This window comes from Athene cunicularia, assembly GCF_003259725.1.
Source record: "Athene cunicularia isolate RWA chromosome 4 unlocalized genomic scaffold, athCun1 chr4_part3, whole genome shotgun sequence".
Classification (NCBI taxonomy): Eukaryota; Metazoa; Chordata; class Aves; order Strigiformes; family Strigidae; genus Athene; species Athene cunicularia.
In genome coordinates this window covers 16,417,038-16,437,996 of record NW_020799100.1, presented here as the reverse complement: position 1 = coordinate 16,437,996, position 20,959 = coordinate 16,417,038, and the positions used below count along the sequence as shown (strand labels likewise).

Below are 20,959 nucleotides of genomic sequence, written 5' to 3'. Positions count from 1 at the left end.
CTTGTAACTGGAAGGCATCGCTCCAAATGCGTTTTGAAGGAAGGAGACTTGTTTTCGGGGAGCAGAAGGCTGTTTGCCATCGCTAGTCCCCTTCTCGCGTTCCCCATGGCCAAAACTAAAGGAGCCTTCCCTGGGGAGCTGCATCTCAGGCTGGTGACTATGATGTGCCCTTCCCCAGTTTCCGAAGTAGAAAAGCAGTCGACGTGTGTAAAGTGTCTCTGCCAGGCACCCCCTCTTCCTCCCTCATTCCTTGGGCTTTAAACATCGCTTAAGCCCAGGCTGCGTTGGGGATCGCACCGAGTTGTAATGATGTTGCTGTGGTTATATGGCTTCATGTGAGAAGCCAACGCAATCTGATCCCTTACCCTCAGGCTCGAAGCTGCTCTTGTGTCTCGGCCGCGTTTCCTTCGATGGACGATGATCTGCTCATCAACTGTGTGGAGCCCTGACTTTTTTCTTATGTTGTTTTCTTGTGGGGAGAACAGGTTTGTTGGTTTTTGGTGGTTTTTTTTTTCTTTTGTTTTTTTGGTTTTTTCTGTGAGGTCTTTCATAATCCCGGAAGGATAGTGGCATCCTGGGTGACTCCAGCCTCGCTAGAGGATGTATACCTTGTCAGGAGGCGAAAGCACTCATCATTCCTTATTTGTTCCCAGCTGGCAGAGCACTTGGAGCCATGCCAGGCACAAAAAAGACACACTGACCCCAAAAAAAGCTTCCGGTCTAATTCCAGTTTCCTTGACCTCTCTTCCAAAGCACAGTTTGGGGTACGGGAGGAATTTATTGGGGGGAGGTAAATCACAGGTGAGGACTTTACCAATGTGTCACCTGCTTCTGAGGAGCTGCTTGTGTTCGTGCTCTTCTGGGATGGTGCCCACCACAGCACCTCCCGTGGGCTGTCCTGCCTGCCGGCCCCGTGCTGCCCTGTCCATTTACCTGCACCCTGCAAATGGGGGAGGAAAACGTAGGCAGGGGTGATCGCAGTCAGTGAGCAAAGGATGCTACTTGAACGGATGTGATTTAAAAAGTCTTAATCCTCCTTGAGCTGGTGTCGGTGATGAAACACCCACGCTGCTTGAACGGGAGCTGGGTGACACAGGGATGGGGACGCAGATGGTGAACGTTTTCTATGAGCGGTGTAATGGCAACCAGGTGAAAGCGGGTAGTGGGTTTCTCGTGAGCATGAGCCCTGTCTTCTAGCCACCTCTTGACAGATGACCTTTGTATAATGCTCATAGGAAATCAAAATATCTCCGCAAAGGCACGCTTGTGTGGTTCTAGCTGCAGGATCTGGACACGTGATTTGGCATCTACATAGATTCTTAAAATGCGATTTTGAAAAAGATAGAGAGTTGAGTAAGGTTCCTCAACTCATGAGATTAAAAATAAATCAGAAGGTTTTTGTGCTCATCTCTGATTTCTGAGCGTTCAGCCTGATCTGGGACCGTGTTTGAACCATTTCCCTTCAAGCGTCAGTGCTGGAAACTCGTTGGTCTTTTCTAGTAGAAGATGATGTTTCCCCCGTATCTGCCTTACAGTGAGATATAAGCCTATATAAATCCCAAGCCTTTTATGGCTATTCTTGTGCCTAAAATGGCTTGGGCTCCCTCGGAGAGCTGCAGGAGTACAGGGCCAGCAGCCTCCGAAAGTTCTGCGCTGCTGACGGTCCAGATCCCTTTGGGTGGACCACGGAGGAGTAGTAGTCTGGGAGCAGTCAGTAGTACGTAGGACGTGCTTCCTCTCCCTACATCACACTTGCTACAACTGCAGTTTAATGGTTTATCATTCATTTACCAGGACAAAAGTGAAGTGACAGCAGGGATGTGTGGGAGGGAAGCAATTGAAGTGTAAAACATGGTGCGGGAAAGAAAGAGTCTTCCAAAGCACCGTCTTTGCCACCCAACTGGAGGATGCTTGGAGACACGGAGCTTCTCCCGCGTGGCTGGATGGGGAGTTCAGAGCTCGGATGTTGCCGCTGGTTGTGCTTGTGGTAGGGGCCTTTTGTTAGTCGGTTTTGGCAGGTAGGACTTGCAAGGAAATTCCGGAGCCGCAAAACAGACGAGTGCACTTCGCTTCCTCCTGCAAATGGGAACTTCGTGCTGACTGACACGTGTTGCTGTGACAGTGGTCATTTCGGCACGTGTGACGAGCACAGCTCGGGTCCCATGGTCCACTACTTGCTCCGCTGCCAAAGCCTCGATCGTCTCATCTGCCAGCTTCCCGAACGCAGTGAAACTGAAGGCCGTTGCCAAATTGGGGGCAGAGGAAGAGGAGCGCGAGGAGCTGTGGTGGAAGTGGTTGGGTGGGGCTGCCTTCTCTTTCCAGTCCCTTTTCCTCCCAGGCGATGCTAGACTTGGTTTTACAGCGGGGCTGAGTCAGGAGCTCCCGGGGAAGAGTTGTTCCCTGGGAACCCGTGCTGGCTGAGCCGCCTGCGAGGTGCAATTATCCATCTGCTGCTCCGTGGGTGTCTGTCCAAGGGCTGGGTGGTGCGAGACAGACAGTGAGCACCAGTGATATCCTCCTCCCCATCGCTTTCCATGCCACTGACCTTCTCCTGCCGCAGGAAAGCGGTTAGCTGGGTTTGGAGATGTGCTTTTGCTCAAGAGGGGAATGCCAGAATCAAGCATTTCCATTTTCAAGTTAGGAAAATTTGTTTAGAATTTCCTTCAGTTCACAGCAGAGTTTCCAGGTGATGCCATTGTGGGAACCTGGCCGTACAATTTAGTTTCCTGGCTATATGGGTTATGAAAGCAAATAAGTTGTTCCAGTGACTTCAGTGAACTTAATTCCAGGTTCCTAGGCAGGTAATGTGGCCCAAGGATTTACTGCTGTTAATCTCCCAAGAGTTACTTTGTGCACAAAGCTGGAATTTGGCTTGGAAAAAACAACGCTTGCATGGTACTGAATGATGATGGGAAAGTTATTGATGTATGTTTGTTTTTATTTGGCTTTGGGAGTCTTTTGTGCCGAACGGGCTCTGGTTTGGAGGCTGATGGTGTTGGCAGGGAGGGTGCGTACTGGTGGCAGATGCTAAACACACCTTTCCCTGCACAGCTGGCAAACGTGCCCCGGTGCTGATGTGCAGACACCTGTAGATGCTTTCCTGAGTCTCTCATATGGGAGGAGTGACTGAAATTTGGAATAGGAGAAAATGAAAAGTACGTTGAAGCTCCTAAGTATTAGAAATGCAAGAAACTAGATTTTCTCAACTCCCACACTGTGTTTGAATCCATAAGGCTGAGTGTTGAGAAACTTTTATTACATTTCTTGCAATAGATGTAAATTCATGTATAGTTTATCTGGCTTTTGTCTTTCCCAATTTTTGTGTAGTTCAGGATGAGAAGAGAAGATAGTTTTTCTGATTGGACATGAAAACATCAGAGCATCCAGTATTTTGTTCCCTTGCATTAGCGGATTAGCCACAGCAATAACAGGAGATAGCATGTAAGCCTTGTTGCCATTTAGTTTACTTTTGCCCTTTTCTGAGTGAAGCTGCCACAGTTTGTCACTGTTAAATCCAAACTGGAAAAGATTCCACCCCACAAAACTCCATGACCCCCAGCACAGAGGGACACCCTGGACCTTTTAACCTCTCCTGAGCATCCTCTTCCTCCCTGGCAGCACAGCGCAGCCCTGGCTCCCAGAGACCCTTCTGCTCACTCCAGCTCCCAAAATTGTACTGGAGGATGACGTTCCCATGAATGCGGTATCCTTAGCTGGCTATGCCTTGTCCTGGCCGCAGCGGTGGCCCGTGGTCAGCAGGAATGAGGTTTTGCTGGTTTTGTGTCTCAGTGAGGGACAGCAGCTGTGCCGTGCCGGTGCCCTGGGCGCTCCTGCTCTATCACAGCCAGCGTTTCCCTGCCGGCGGTTGCTGAGGGGTGCCCAGGAGTGGGGGGTTCCTGCCCCGGGGCTCGCAGGCTGGGCTGCTGGGCCTGATCCGGGGACACTCTGTGCATGCCTGGATGCGGTGCCCTCAGATCCCTCTTTGGCCACACCGATCATCTCCTATTGTAAGGTGGTGATTCAGCTGGTCCCATGAGAACATTCCTCTGTGGGACAGACAGGTTGCCTGGATGATGGTCCACAAGCCTGGACTGTGCTGAGCTATCATTTTCTCCCTATTTCTTATCTTTTTTTTTTTTTTTTTTTTTTCACTGCATTTTCTTTTGCATTTTTACTCTTACCCTCAGTGCATATAAATCTAAGCCTTTTGAAAAGGTCATTTAAGTTTTTCAGAAGCTTCACTTCTTTTTGGCTGGATAGTTTCTTAGCTGAGCACGCTCTAAGGTTGGGTTGATGGGGCTGTGTGCCTGCACTGAAGCATCGATTGCAGATAAGCCCCGGAAGGCCTTGGTGGAGAAGCAAGCCACTAGGTCAGAAGAGAGGACCATCTGGTGCCGTATCCTGCCTCCTACGCTGTGCTGGAGTGGGTGATTGGGGAAAAGTAAAAGAAAGAGCTTGCAAACAGAGTGAGCCTTTCCGTAAAATATCCTCCCCAGTCTGGCAAGGGATAATTTAAGAAGTCCTTGAGCCTGGCGTGGTGACCAACCCATCACACCTAGTGATGGACTAACCCTCCTGGGGTTTTCCATGGCCTTTTTGAATCCCTGAGTGTTTTTGACACGTTTCTGCCTGACATGGCTGCCTCAGTTTCCCATCTATGACATGAGATGATGCTCCTGGTGGAGTTGAAATCAAGATTTTCTCTGGGACATGCTCACGTGCAGACCATTACTGCGGCGATTTGGGAAGAGGGGTCTGTGTTCATGCCCAAGTGGCTGGGGAGGGTGCTGGCTGTGCCAGGGAGCACAGGGCATGGCTTTGCAGGGGATGGGTCCCTTTGAAATGTTGGCATGGCGGCTGCTGCTGTGTGTCTGTCCTGGCTGGCTCTGAAGGAGGCATTTTGATGCTGACCTGCCACCTGTAGCCCAGGAACCAGGGTGTGCTGCCTGCACCTGAACCACCAGCTCCCTCTAAATACACCCCGTCCATCCGCAGCTCCCACCATTTTCTTAGGGTGAATCTCTTCCTGTGACTCTGCCTTCTCTTGTCCCCCCATATTGTGCTGATGCTCTTCGCAGGAGGCATTTGAGATGGCAGCTTAGCCACTCTGTAGAAGCGAGTCTTGCAAGGGCCTCTGCCAAGTCGAGGATTTAACGAGAGATTTGCGTGTGGCATGTGGAGGTTTGCCATCAGGCTATTGACAGAACTGTCTGAGGAGCCTCATCATCTTCCTCAGGATCAATACATCACGTCTTCCAGAAAAACAGGCATTTATCAACCTAATCTAATTGCTAATCTTTTCCTCCAAATGAAAACCTGGTTTTGACTGGCTGTAGTAACGAAGCAGGTGCCTGCAGGCTGAGCCCAGGGCTGAGGGGGATGCAGATGCTGCCGAGCCAGACCAGGGTGTGCGAGCTGTCCCTGTGGGCAGGGGGAACAAAGGGGCTTGCAGCAGCCGAGGGTATTGAATCTTTCTGCCATAAATATTTTAATGGGTCTTTTGTGTCACTCGCTTGGCATGAGGAATGGCTGCACCACCTGGAATTTCAAACTGTTGAATGTGCCAGGTTTTAGTGCAGCAGCAGAAATTGTGCTTACACTGAGATAGCTAAAGGTGAATTTGCTCCACATGGCTCCCCTGGACAGCAACAGCACCTCATCTTTGCAATGGGTACCCCTGGCAACAAGACTGTGTGTGTGTCAGGGCAGGATGCATGAACAGCTGAACCAGGTTTTGGTTGTGTGTAGCTCAGAGCAGCTGTTAGAAATGACTAATGATCACATCTGTAGCTTCTGCAACATACCTGACATCACTTGCAAATGCAGGAGAGGACCACAGCAGATTTTTTCACTTGTGCAATCAAGTCTTTAAGTTTCTCTAGCAGCTGAACTTCTTGGGTGTGGAGAGAAGGAAATGTGTTTGATGCAGGGTATGCTTTACTGCAGGGTATTCCTCACGTGGGGAAAAGGTCACCACAGGTCTAAATCTGTGGCCGGGCTCTTACCTCAGCTATAAAGGTGTAATTGCGACATAAGGCTGTTAACCCCGATGTGCTCTGCAGCTCTGGATGACTTTGGTGGAACCGTGTAGAAATGTATTTTTCTAGCAGGCCCCTCTGCTTTTCTACCCTGTGAATCTTTGGAAGATCCTGGTGTGCGACCTGTGAGCCCCTGTGAGCTGCAAACTTGTAGGGAAAAATGATCCCTTGGCCTCTAGTCCCCAAGGAAGAAGCCACCGAGTCCTGGCTGATGGGCTGCATGGCTGATCCCAAGACCTTCAGTTCTTTGCTGCAGCCAGAAACCAGTTGTGGAGACCTTTTCTTACTCAGCTGAAGGTTAGTCCAAGACCGTCCAATAGTTCATTCAATGGGGCTTTTAACACCCATCCTTTGATGCCAGCTCTCACGCAACCTGTACAGATGTGGACACCTACATCAGCCTGAGGGATGGGGGCTGCAGGGGTCTTTTATGCTCTTGTCATCAGACATGCTCGTGGCCCTTTGCAAAGGTCGCATCCTGCTGGCACTTGTGCCTGTTCCTGTTTTGCAAATGAGGAACTGAAGCTGTAGGACACACGATTTGCTCCCGGCTACCAAAGAGTTTAGTCTCAAAGCCAGGAAGCAGCCTCAGGACCTTGGCTGTCAGTTCTCTGCTCTTCACAGGTCCTGTAAATAAGCTTTTGGTGAATACAGCAGGCCTTGTGGAGGAGCACAATGTCCTATTCTCTGCATTCTCCAACGAACGTGGAGTTGGGCACGGTATCTCCATCAGCATCGTGCCGCCTGGCCAGCCGCCAGCCCCTCCCCGCTCCGGTTCCTGTGAGCGCTGTGTAAACACCTGCTCTGCCCGTATGCAGCGTCGTATCCTGTTCCCGGGCAAGTACGGAGACAGATGGAGAGGCGAGAGGGTGGATCTGGTGGTGTGGAAATTAGGATCCCACTCCAGGTATAAGCATGTCAGGGAAGCCACTGCTTGGAGACCGCACAGGTGGGGCACGATCCCCAGGAAGATCCTGGTTGAAGCAGTGCCCGGGCAGTACGGGCAGCTGCCCGTGTGCCTCGGTGCTCCTGCCCTGCTCCTGCCTTCCAGCCAAGGGACGGGCACTTTGTCACTTGTCACCGTGCTGTCGGACAGGCTTTGTGTAGACCTCACGCAAGTGTGCTGTTCACAATAGGGCGGTTTGCAGACACTATAAAATAGGGTGGTTTTTTTTTTCTCTAAGAACTCCCTCTGTCTTGCTTTCTGGACATGGTGTGCAGGTAGGGAGAATGGCAGTGTTTCTTGTTGTGTATTGGATTGAATTCAAAGTCTTTTGAAATTGCTCAGTGAGAAAGCAGGGTGAGGCTCAGCCCCTCACCGGTGAGGACGCACACCGGCGTGATGGAGACTCAGGTTTCCTGCAGCAAGCTGGGGCCCCGACCGCTGCTGCAGGATAGATTTCTCTCACTGTCCCTGGAAGAGCTCTTTGGCTTTTGCAGATAATTCATTTTCAAGTCAAACTGTTTCCCTTATCCAAAAAGAGTGCCCTGAGCAATGGGCTGCGGGGCCCTCCCGAGTGTTTTGAGCGGTGATAGCAATCCAGGCTGGGGCACAAATTGCAGGGTGATGCATTGGTCTTACAGGACGGTGTTTCTACTCTTTGCCCCAATAAATATGTACTTTTCCAAAGTGGAGCAACTGCAGCAGGAGAATGTGAAAGGGCTGCTCTCTGCATTGCACTGGGTTCATGGCTGGGACACTCTGCTCTAAGGGATTTCTGTTTCTGCTCCTGAGCAGAGCAGATGAGATGGGGGATGGCTTAGTCCTCACGCCCAGCCTAGCTTGTGCTCCATCAGCTGTTCTGGGAGGCTCACACCAATGCTGGCCTCGGACAGGGGTGCCCATGGCAGCTGGGGAAAAACCTGCATTGTGAAACTTCCTGAGCACCAGACTTTCCTTCAAACACTGTTGGTTTATGTGGGTCTGTGTTACGGGTGTCGTTAGACTTTTGGGCCAGGTGGGCCTTCCTGCAGTGGGACAGCCTGAGGCAGACGCTGGCTGATGACCCTGGTTAGCCCAGAAAGTTGCCAAGAGAAGTGGAAATAGGTTACAAATGTGCTGATTTGCAGGCTCCCTTGACACCAAATAAATGCTGCTTCATTGGGTGTAGATGTCCAAATGGACAAACAGCTGAGAACAAGCAGATCATGGAGAAACTCAACGTGATTCTTTACACTTTTCATTTGATTTACTTCAGTTTTGTTTCCTAGACTACGGCAGCAACCCTCACATGAAAAGCTGCTATTCTTCATTCACAACAAAGCCATCTCCAAATGGATTTTATAGCTGCAAACAATATTTGATCAGTGTTGTGAAGTGTAAGGCGCTATTACATCAGCTTGGCAGATGTGTTACACAGCTGCTGTCTGCAGATGCTGCGGGCCTGCAAAGTTTGGAAAAGGAAAGAAAACCATAGTTACCAAAGAGCAAAGCACTTCAGAGTTTAATTGAGTTTTACAAGAGGAATTTGGACTCAGACTGTAGCTGTCCCCTCTCTGAATGTCACTGCAGACCTCCACTGTACGTGAAAGTCCCGCTGTGCTTGAATCCCCTCAAAAGGGAAGATCAATGACAATGAGCATCATTCTTACAGCTGCAGTCTCTGCAGAGGCCTTGAGATACAGTCCTGTGGAGAGGACCCAGCAAAATGTTCTGCACTGTGTAAACCAAATGATGGGGACAGGATGGATTCAGCGGGGTTGCCTGCTGAGCCACATTAGTTTTTCTCGGCAGGGTAGAGCTCTCTGTATTTCCCCTTTGTCTTTTCCCTGCTTGGCTTCACGCATCCTCTGAAACTCTGTGTCATGGCAACGGTCTCCTCCATAGAGGAGTCTCTGAATGTAATAATTGCAGCAGCATTTTATAAATACCCACTTTAGTGCCTATATAAAAAAATGTTACTACATTGTTATGACAGTTTCTCATCCAGATGCTGCTTGTTTTCAGTAAGACCCTAAAGCTTGAGGTCACGCCGACTGTGTGGGGATAGCAGTGTAGTTTGTAAAGTGTTCTGGGGTGCTATAGCATGGGGGCGATCAGGCTTGATTTTGTAACAGCACAGCTCTATTCTGATGATCACAAAGCCCCTTTTTAAGAGAGATGAGTGTCCTTGCATGAAACCTTGACTTCCTCCGCCTTGTGCCAAGTAAGATGCACTGCTCTGTTCATAGCCAGCACTGGGCAGTACTCTGGGGTCTTTTCTGTACCATCCCAAGTGCATCCTTCAAATAAGAAATCCCCAGTTTGTTAATGAACATTAACTGGAGTGTTGTTTGAGAGGCGGATATCCTTGGTGCCCCATTGCCTTTCACTGCCCATTTTCCAGAGATGAATATTTGAGGACAAAAGTCATGCCTCTGTACAGGATTTATAGCAACATCCAACTGAGGTGCCTCAGGCACAGCAACACGCCTATGAATTTGATGCCAGCACTTGATTTTCCCTAACATTTGCCCAGGAGGTTGAGTTCGATGGCCAATGCAGAGTGAGTGCCAGGCATGAGCTGGCAAAGGAGCGGCTCTCATGGGACCACAATCAGCCTTCTGTTGTGCCTTGACCTTACCAAAGGGCAGCTGTCCTGCTCCTCTGTCACTTCTTGGATTCTCCTACCCCACAGGAGATGGGGAAGGTTTGTAAGGGAGATGGTCCCTGAGCCTTCACTGCGTGAAGTAAAATACTACCGCTTAGTTTTTCCTCAAATGAGTTATTTTGGGTCAACTTGGGACTGCTTGGCAGGTCCTGCTCTTCTGAAGGTGCCGAGTGCCCTCTTCCCAAAAATGTCATCCCTTGGGATGTGAGAAACTCAAAGACAAGGGTGCTGTGGGAATCTGTGTCTCTACCTTTGTGCTGAAGTCAAGGATGAAACTTTCAGTGAAATAAAAATTTGGGGAGCAAAGTCCTTGCTCCATGACTCCCAAGCGTGGTGGGAATCACCATCCTATGGCGCTTTGCACCTCAAACCCAGAAATGCCAGGTCCACTTGCCAGTGTGGCCCCAGTGGTACTTGCTTAGCGGGTGGGGTGTGTGGGATGGGGGTCACCTGCACCCACGTTTGCGGAGGGCACGACACAGCAGGACCCACTGCAGGCCCCCAGCACAGCTAGGATTAAAACATCGGTCGATTTTTGCAGTTTCCATGATGATCATTGAGAAATTGCAGCTAAGAGAGATGTGGGAGAACAAGTACCAGGCTCTGGGTTAAAGTGTGCATTTTTGAGATGACATTTCTTTTCTGGAAAGCAAAGCTTGAAAATATCTGTGGAAAAATGCTACTTTTTTTTTTTTTTTTTCCAACTATGGTTGTCTCCAGCTTAGTTTAAGGCTGCAAGTTGTTAGGTTGTTCTCACTGAGAAAATGTCATGTGAAACTTTTTAATTAAGTGATTTTTAAAATTTTTTATCATGCAAAAGTTAACCCCCTTTTCCCATCTTGTTTCCTGGGCAGCTATCAGTAAACCAGCATTTCCCTACCATATTACCGCAGAACCAGAAACAAAAACTGCTTTTACTGTAAACCTGTAGCTGTGTTTGCTTTTACTGCTGAGCACTTGAGTCACGCGTGCACATTAAACGGAGGGCAAAACTTTGCCTGGCTTGCCAGTGGCTGCATGTTTGGAGAAAGCCAGGGGTAGGCAAGGTGAGCTGGCTTTGGGGACAGGATTTAGATGCAGGCAAGCTGCTGAACAGCCCCACGCTGTTCTGAGGAAAATACGTGTGCGCAGCCGTGGGCTTTTGTCTTGTGTTTTCAAAGACCCGCATGTTTAATATGATACTTCATGTGTTGGAGCTCATTAAGTTATTAAATGTGATTTTTATCAGCATGAAACTGTTGACCTGTGAAGAAAATCAACTCATAGAGAAGAAGTCTGTTGCCACTGCTTGTCCTCAAGTTAGGTGAAGCAGTTGAATGAGCGAGAAATATTTGAAATATCTTTGCGAGACAAACTTCTTTCTTACCAAGACCAATTCTGGGGCCTGTTAAAATCAAGAATGTGTCTGTAGATGCCAGTGGGACTGAGGCTTAATCCTTAACAAACAAAAATAACATTTTTATCCAAAGAGGAAAAAATAGCAGCGCATGCATGGAGGAGCAGAGAGCAGCCCTTGGCCAGCGGGGATGACAGGAGACAAAGTACCCCCACCTCGTGCACCTCTGGGCTGCAGCTCCGTACAGCCGATTAAAGGCCTGAAAAATCCTTAGATAAAGTAGAAGTGACCAGGAAGCTTTGGAAAAAGTGAAATAGAATAAATATTGATTATGCTGGAGTGTGCTGAAGTATGCAGCCCGTGCGATTTAAAACAGCCAAAAGATTACTCCCTCGGACCAACTCTGTAAAATAATCAGGGTGTAAAATTTGATTATCAGAAAGCACAAGGACTTTAATCTGTATAGATGTGCTTTAAAACATTTATTTGCAGGAACAAGGATGTTTAATTTTCAGCTATTATTCCATTTACAGATAATCCAGAAAAATGTCTATCGGCTATAAGCTCCTCTTGTGTTTAGTCAGTCTGGTTTTTGTTTCCTTCTCCCAGGGAAAGGTAAAATTATGTATATTGTTCTGATGTGCTTCATTGACACCGAAATGGTCAGTGTGCTAAATATGGTACTAAAACAGCCTCTCCCATTATTTAATTAAAAAGAAATCTAATAACGGAATGTAAGAATAACAGCCTTTCCAGTGCATGTGGCCCCATGCAAGATTAAAACCTGATTTCAGAAGCTTATTTGCTCAGAATTAAAGACGTTAGCAGTCTGAAAACCCAACCTTGTGCCCAGCGCGGCAGCCTTGGACGCTTGCTGTTCCCGGCAGAAACCTCAGCCCATTACATTGCCAAGGCTAGGAAGCCCTGGGGGATCTTGCAAAACAGGGGAGTAAAATCAGTAACTCCAAAATATAAAAATGAACACTGGATGTACCCTGTTGAAGGGAGAGCACTCAAGCTCCCAGGCAGTGCTCCCTTAGTGCGTTCGACAGATACATTTGCTGCTGACTTACGGCATTTGCCCTGTTAGAGGTATTAGAAACGTTGGCTTCTGGGAGAATCATATGTCCTTTGTTATAAAATTTCATATATAATTTAGGAAAGCTGCATTTGTTTCAGGTCCCACCTTTGGGTTAACACATTGATAAATGTGTTTGCTTTGGATTTTTTTCCCTTTTATTTTTTTTTTTTTTTTTTTTTTTTTTTTTTTTTTTTTTTCCCCAGAAACGACAATACCTATCTGTGCAAAGGACATCAGTGATGATCTGATGAAGGAGTTTGCTTTTCTTTCTGGTGAGTACGGTGAACTTCTCTAGGGTATCTCTCTGTGGTAATTAAATACTCCAGACGAACTTCCACGCTATTTGGCGAAATGATACTCCGCACGGGATATTATCCATCAGGTAGTCTCCAGTACCACTAGAAATGTTGTTAATAAAACATTGAGGTAGTTTGAAAGAGCATATTAGGTTTCTGTTTCAAGCAATACTGCAACATATTCTTACCTTCAAACAACGTGTTAACAAGCATTTTGCTCTGAAATGTATTTCTACAGGTTCCAGACCAGTGTGCTGATTTATCCTTGTCTTTTTGATTTCTTTTGCTGTCTCATATAAAGTACACTCAGTAAATAAAGGAATTCTCTCATACCTAATATGTTTGTTTCTATGACCTGTGTGTGTGTGTTGTGCTTGAAACTAGAGGCAGGATTTGGCCTGGTTTTGCTATTCTGGTGATACAAAAAACCTCTGTGGTGATGGCAGTGTGTTTTCTGACCTGACTTTGCTGCTGGACCTTTGGGCTTTGATGCTGACCTTACCTGAAAGCACACCCAGGGAAACATCCTTTATTCCAGGTGGCCGAGGGAAAGACAAGGCTTGGATTATCACCCTCCCTGACAACGCTCGCTTCAACGAGGTGCCTGAGGAGGTCGTATCTAAAGTCTTAACATACCTAACATCAGTCCCAAGGTATGTGGCTCCCTTCTAGCTCTTGCCTGTGTTGGGCAGAGGTATTGGTCTTGCCTGTGATGGGCAGAGGTGTTGGTCCTGCCTGGGTCAATCAGGGGATCTTCAGGGTGATGCCACACGTAGAGGTGAGGAGCATCTTCAGTTCTCAGAGCAAATAAGAGGGAGAAGATGAATGATGCAAGCCCTTCTGGTGTCCAGGCGTGGTATTTAATGTGCTGGTAGCTGCAGAGTAAAAAGTGGACATCATCCCTATGACTTGTCAGCCTGCATGTATCATAAATTTAGTTTATTAAGTTTCTAATTAACAGCAAGCTTTCCTTAAGCTTTGACATGTGTCACTGCTTAAATATGCCATGCCACTGCAGAAAAATATTTTGACATGTACAAATAGAGAGTCATTACTGTGGAAAAAGAGAAATGTAACCAGAGGAAGAGATTAATTACAGGAACAAGCTGTTTGGGGTCCCCATTACACATGATGGCTCAGCAGCGTGCCGCAGCTCCCATTACCCGCCTGTGTCTCGGGGTTAAGCAGCTGACAGTCTGCCTGTGCCACATACAGACAGGGCTGTATTCTTAGATTAATGGCCCTCCTATTTCTTGCTGCTGAGCCTGGTGACTCAGTTACCTGGAATGCTTAATTTCCTTGAATAATGCCGGTTTTGGCAAATCTTTTCATGCAGGGAGAGCAGGTTGACAGCAGCTAGATGGGAGCTTTCCATCGGTGGCTGCCTTGGAAGAAGTACCGTGTGTTTAGCCACCTTTGCAGGAGGAAAAAAAAAAAAAGATCCTCTGGTTCCTCTTTTTGGATGGACTCTGAAGTTTTGTGGGCTCCTGGTCTGCAGAGCACTGTCCCCGTGTGGACAGGAGCGTGCCACGGTGTGTGCCAGTCGGAGGGGTTTCCCCTTCGTGCCGTGCAGGCAGCCTGTGTCTGTGCATCTGCACTTCCCAGCTCTGCCCGGTTTCACCAGGGCTTCTTATTTCATATGACTGTAAACACCCTGGCATTAGCATGATGAGCTGTCTTGCTGTCCCTGTAATAGGTCAAACTCAATCAAGAAACTAATGAGAGCTGGGAGCCTGCTGGTGATTCAAACACGTTCAGTGTGTTATTAGTAAAAACACTTTAATCATGCTTCTCTGCCCCTCCTGTCACCATAACAGCCTGCCTCCATTCCTGATCATCTTATAAAACATGTGCTTTTTAATGCTTCGGAGTCAAAAAGGCTGTGGTTTTGGGGAGCAAGGAAAAGCATCACGTGTGTGAGGGTGGAAGGCATGTGTCAACTCTGGTACCCCTAGGTACTCGTCCCTCAGCAGCATCGCATCATGGGATCAGGGCTCAGACTTTGGGCCAGAAAGTCCCTAAAAGAGAGAAATATTTGACCTGCATGTCAGAGTTAGCTGTGGATGTGCCAGCACCTCCCTACCACCTACCTATGGATGGGTATGGGCCTATCCAAACCACACACACGGTGCCTTTCCTATGCAATCGGTCGCAAGGACAGCATATTGTCCTGCTGATATGAGTCAGAGAAGCCTCGTGGGATGTCAGGTTTGTAGTGTTTTGGGAAGCTGGATTTCAAGAATCATTTTTCTCCTAGAAATAATTGTTAGATAAAGGAGATGGATGCTGTAAGCTATTCTCTCTGCAAGGGGAATGCATTAATAATACAGCCAGCAGGAAGGTGAGTCTCATAGGCAAGTTAATTTTACTTTAGGATTCCGGGGCACCATGCTGCAGGCAGGAGGCAGCTGCGGAAAGTGCTTGTATGGAAGGGCTGTACAGAACAATAAGCTGCAGGTCCCCACCTTCCATGCCCCACACATCCAACTCAAAATGCACCCAGTGGCCGGCCTGCCTGCCTGCAGGCTGGCTTTGTGGAACAGTATGATACCATGGTGTGCTTGAAGGAGAGGCACAGGTAAGTGTGACAGATCCCGGTATTTGCAGAGAGGAGACCCTAAGAGTGATAAAGCAACGCTTTATCCAGGCTTTGATTGAAGACTTCTACAGTGTAGACTTCGCAACAAATACTGATCTTTTGCGTACCCTAAAAGAATTTATTTCTTCCAAGGTAAGTCAGAATTTCAGTAGAAGCTTTAAGGAAGAAAAAGTAATCAGTTGAAGTCAGTTATGGTGTATGTAAGATTGCTATTGCAAAAATCTAATTACAATTAAAGTAAAATTAAAATAATGCTATATTTGAAAACAACAAAAAAAATCCCTCTGTGTACAGCATTATGTGGCCTCACCTTGAGCACTGTGAGCAGTTCTGGGCCCACAGTTTAAGAAGGATGTGGAGGTCCTTGACTGTGCCCAAAGGAGGGCACCAAAGCTGGTGAAAGGGCTGGATGGAATATCCTATGAGGAGCAGCTAAGGACTTCAGGCTTGTCTAGTTTGGAGAAAAGGTGACGGAGGGGCGACCTCATTGCTCTCTACAGCTTCCTGAGAAGGGGTCATGGAGAGGGAGGTGCTGAGCTCTCCTCCCTGTGATCCAGCGACAGGACATGTGGGAATGGTTCAAAGCTGCACCAGGGGAGGTTTAAACAGGACATTAGGCAGCATTTCTTTACCAAGAGGGTGGTCAGACACTGGAACAGGCTTCCTCAAGAGGTGGTTGATGCGCCAAACCTGTCAGTGCTTAAGAGGCATTTGGACAATGCCCTTAATAACATGCTTTAACTTTTGATCAGCCCTGAACTAGTCAGTTGAATTAGATGATCACTGTAGGTCCCTTCCAACTGAAACAGTCTGATCCATTCCATTCCATTTTGTTCCATTCCTCTTGTTTAACTATCCAGCTTTTTGGTATTTAGATAAGCTCTGCATGTTTTACTTAGATTGGGAAGTGAAGCACAAAGTGATTTAGAGCTGTGGCTGATAACACAGCGTAATGACACAGTGAAGGGTGCTGCTGGGTATAAATACCTCTGAATTTAAATATTAGGCAGTGGGTCCTGACAGTGTGCTCTGATCCCACCGGGCACCAGGAGTCTCTCAGTCGTGTGATAAATCTCACAACTGCAGACTGTGGGATCTGATTTCAAGTCCTCCTGCAAAGCATCCCAAGTCTTTATTTTTAGTCTGGTGTGTCCTGCAACACATACAAAATAAAGGGTAAGGAAAAAAAAGTGACAGGAAACACCCAGAGAGAAATAATCCTCAGTCCAGTTATCTGTCCTCATCTTTCTGCTGCTGGATGCAAATGAACTCACCCCTTGCAGCCTTGGTGAGAAAGCATTGATTTATTTTTATTGTCAGTCTAAAAGGTACATTGCAGGACTGGATGACTGATAAACCTGCAAGGCCTGGGTTACAAATAGTCACAGACTTGCTCCACCAGTCCCAGAATAAATTAAAAACTTTCCACGGTAGTTTTCAAGGCTTTTGAATAGCTAGGAACTTTCTTCTTTGTGTCTGTAAGGGAACTGATAATAGTCAATTAGCATGCTCAGAGGCTACTCTCTGAATATAACCTTGTTTTGAGTAAATACTTCTATTAACTGACAATACACTACAGTCTGGCTGCCTTTTCTAAATTACTTGGATTCTGGGGGATTTCTTCAGGTTTTATTGTGATAAGAGCAGTGCTGTGTAAATGCTATATATATATATATATTTTTTTTTTTTTTTTTTCACTTGCAGCCTGTTGGGAAATACTGTGGGGAGTCAGGGAATTGTTTCTCCTAAGACAGAGACCTACCTTTTAAAGTCTTAGGGTGTGCTGAAAAACCAAAGTGTTTTATTTTTACTTCAAGCAAAAGGATCCTTTTGCCCTCTCCCACCCACTCGGGTCATTTCACTCGTGGTGAGGATGAACAGAGCTGACAGAAACCTGCAGAATCATCTCCTGTCGCCGAAACTATTTTAGCTAAAAAAGGGTTTTGGCTGAAAAGTCGTGCCTGATCCAGCACACAATGTGTAACCTCAGGCTCCACTACACGTGGAAGTTCTGTGTACAACCTATGTGTAAAACATGCTCTTAATTTTCTGTGCTCTTTTTCTGCTACGCCTCAATGGCAATGTGTTAATTCATATCAAACCTTTGCACTTTGGGTGTGACGTTAGAGATCCGTAAGATATATTTGTAGGACAGCTTGGGAGCTGGGGGCCTCTACGTATCTTCAGTCAGTTGTTATTATGAGCCAAAGGGTTGTTGTGTTTTTTTTTTTTTTTCCCTCTCGGCACAACTTCTAATTTCTTTTAAAGATGTGGCTATCACAAAAGAGAGCAGCAAGATGTGCACTGAATGAAAGCTCCTGCGCTGTCTTCAAGTGTCTTTTTTTCCTGTAGAGAAGTTGCCAAGTATTGTCTGCCATGCGATACTTCTGAGTAATCCACCATGTGTTTTCGCTTGCCAAACACAAGAATTACCGGAGATGGTGCTTGTGGCAGGCTGCTTGCATGGGGCCATGCCCAGTGCAGACACCCGACCCAGCTCTCAAGAGCCAGCACGTGTACTGGGAGCCTCTCCACAGCACTGAGAAGCCCGGATAGGGTGGCGTGGGACATGGCTATCCTGTTTCAGCATCCACAAAATAAATATTGTAAATATTACCTAAGTATCCTGTAAATACACTCACATCAGAGGACTTGGTTACAAGCTGGCGTACCCTTACCTGTGTGCAAACATGAGTCCAGTTGGTAATTCTGGCTGCCCTGAAGTGTGTATTGTCATGGCTCGAGCCTGGTTGAGCTGTACCCAGTTAGTCTGGAAAGGCAATATTTGAATTACAGACAGGAGCTCGCTGTTGTGTTAGGTCACCTGCCAGACTGGGCATCCCCAGTACTGCTGGCTTGCTTGGTAGGGCTGGGGATTTCAAAGCAACTTCAAGGATTTGGATGTCAAAAGAGATGTCAGGAAGCTTGTGCTTGCCAAATGAACCCGAGTGTGTTGGAAAGTGCCTCCCGGCAATCGCTGCCTCTCCAGCAGGGCCTTGGGAGGTGCTGGGGAAGCCCCAAGAGCCTGGTCGGCACCAGCTCCCCCTCTCCTGCTGCCAGGCTGGCATCACCCTTCCCTGGCTTGCTGTCACTTCTCTTGCCTTGTGCCAAAACAAGCCAGGAGTCAATCACTTGGTGGCTGTAACCTGGGCAAGCGGGTGACAAGCTTCCTTGGAGGAAAGAGCTGAGCGGTGAGGGTAGGGATGTGCATCATGGGGCAGTGGAGGCTGCTGACCCCGGAGCTCTTCAGCAGGAGCACAGCTGCCTCTGACCTTCAGAGACCTTCTCAAGGCCAGCGCAGGTTTCGAGGGCAATCTGTTGTCTCCACCTCCCACACAATGCAAAGGTGATGCTTAACCCTGGGCTAACCGTGAGGTGAACTTCCCAAATTTCTTGCCAGAGTCTACTCAGGGAAATTTTTTTGAAGGGAATTTTGGCAATTGTGGAAATGTCAAAATCTAATTTGCATTCTGTGTTCTTGGGTTTGGGTTTTTTGGGGGGAGCAGAGTCACATTCCTGCAAAATGTTACCTGGTTATTGGTATTTTCTTATCTCATAGTCAACATGAGTCTGACACCAAATTTATCCTAATCCTGGATAGAAGATTGGACACATGGACATCAGTCAAAACGACTCTCCAAAAAATAGCAGTAAGTCCTCTTTAATGTTAATTTTCTTATTGCACTAAGTTATTGTGCCTATTATGTGTCACTTTCAGAAAACACTGGGAACCAGGAGCAATGATGCTTGTATTTTCTCTCTAGGTAGTATTTTGTTTTATGGCCCTATAATTAATTCAGGCATAGCTCTATGCTCCATTTGAGTGCGTAAATGAGCTGTTTGAGTATTAACTGATTCATTTTCTTGTTTTTGTACTTTTTCATAGTGGTTCAAATGTGTTTTGAGCCATGTTCTATGCTTTTGATGGGTGGAGAATTTGGCTTCATATATGATTTTTCTAGACACTGGTTATTAGTGAGACTACATTTTTTCCTAATTGTCAGTGACTGAAAGTGTTACGTTCTTAAAACAGGCTTCACAAGCATTTGTATGTGGGCATGGGTGGAAAAATCTATTTTAAATGTGTATGAATGCATTCATGTATTTTAAATATCTGTTACACATATTTATGTGCAACACATCATTAGCACATACTCTCTCTGAATATATCTTAAAAGTAAGTTTTTTGCCACTCAGCAATGCATCGTGTCTTATGAAATCAGAGCATGGTGTGACAGTAGCGCGTGCGGGTATAGAAAAGTCATGTTTATAGATGCATGGATAGGTAGGAGCTAATGCTTTCCTAACCAGACCATGCCGTGTGGGTAAGTCAGTGAAGATATTCTGGGTATATTTTTATTGCCTTTGCTTCTGCTTATAATCATTGAACAGTTAAAGGTGTTGAGCCATCTGGTAGAGAATGAAGTAAACAGTATGTACTGAGAAAGAAAGGTCTTTCTGATCCTGGTTAGATCTGATGGAGTTACATCGTACACTGTTTTAAGTAGTTAATACTGGTACAGCTGAACTTAGCATTAAAAATGTCTGGCTTTGATGGCATTTTGCTGGTAGGCATCCCGTAGAAGGAAGAGAGGTTTGCCTTTCTGCAGTGTGCATGAGACACTACTGTCAGTATTTTGGGTTCTGATTTTCCTGAATGTTATAAACTGACTTTCCAAGTGTGGTTAGCATACCATTAGAGAAGAAGCAGCATTTAAAAAGTAATGCTTTAAAGTGATCATCAAAATTCAGTTCTGCTGCCAGCGTCTGAACAGGTGCTAGTACTGAGAGCCTCCTTTAAGGGTGATGTAGTTGCTTTGCATAGTTTGGAAGTTTCAAATGTGAAAAAATCCCATCCTAATTTGTAGCTTCTACAGAAGTGTCATTCATTTTGTGTTTAATAAGAAAATTTAATTATTGTGTGACCTTGGAGCATACACCCAGTTTGTGTACCTGTATGCACTGTGTTGTCCATGGAGAAAAGTAACTCTGCCTGTAGTATCAGGGCTGTCCGTGTGAGTAACATGGAGGTGCTCTGAGCAAAGAGGAATGACAAGCAGAAAACCTGTCCACTAAATCTTAAGACTTGTGACTCTTGCCTTAAAACCAATGTCTGGTCCTAAAGGGCCATCTTTGTGTCCAGGAAACGTTTGACTGGACTTGCCATTGTGCAGCTAACACAAAAGATTAAATCTTGATTTCTTTCCAATCATGAACCATAACCTATGCTGCAAGATTTTTTTTTTTCCCCTGATCTTTGTGTAATTTTGGAATAAAGAAGTGCAAATAAGCTGAATTTGAAATACATGGAGTGGCCTATTTTTTTCCAGCATATGTATATGCAATTGGAGCTCTGCGGTTGTGCATCTGATCCAGAAAAATTTTGTATCAGTCTGTACTGATTTTCGTTTAACTCTTTGTGTCTGTCTGTGTAATTACATGGGCAAACCAGGCTCGGGCTGGTTACTATTTGCTTTGGGCAGCAAGGCCCTGCTGCCAGGGTCAAACCTCACGTTTTGGCAGGAGCATCTTTCCTTCCATCCCACCATCCCGAAATCTTAACGTTAAAATGTAGCTTAAATAAGCATAAATGAAACCCCTATAATGAACTCTGCCTGGAAATGCATGAGATTTGTACAATTCTCATTATATTCTGGGAACAAATGGACCTTAAGATCACATTGAAAACCTTGATTAAAAAAGCGTGACTAAGATAGGTTCCTTAAGGATTATTGACATTTAATTTAGCATTTGATAGTAACTGTCTAAACCCACATCAGGAGAAACCAAATATTGCTTTACTCTAAGTAGTTTTCAGAGAAAGAGGACATCTCACAATTGAAATTTCTGTCATTCTGAACATCTCAATTAGCATATTTTAAGTCTTTTAAACCCTCAAACATAATCAAAATTGTAATAAAATATTCTGATTTGAGTGCTGAATGAAATACTTGCAAATCCATTTTAATTTCTTTGTCTTTGCCACTATCACAAAGTTAAGAAAGTCTCTTTTAAAACA

At 46.2% G+C, this 20,959-nt stretch overlaps 1 protein-coding gene across 2 annotated transcripts in view; it reads left to right on the top strand.

The window, feature by feature from the left end:
• Positions 1 to 12,248: 12,248 nt before the first annotated feature.
• MCF2 (MCF.2 cell line derived transforming sequence) overlaps positions 12,249 to 20,959 on the top strand; it is a 47,730-nt gene continuing 39,019 nt past the window's right edge. For both annotated transcript variants that reach the window (XM_026848733.1, XM_026848734.1), the window contains exons 1-3: positions 12,249 to 12,317; positions 12,880 to 12,994; positions 18,500 to 18,590. In XM_026848733.1, coding sequence (XP_026704534.1) covers positions 12,293 to 12,317; positions 12,880 to 12,994; positions 18,500 to 18,590 — 231 coding nt within the window. In that variant the 5' untranslated portion in view covers positions 12,249 to 12,292. The remainder of the gene's footprint in view (positions 12,318 to 12,879; positions 12,995 to 18,499; positions 18,591 to 20,959) is intronic.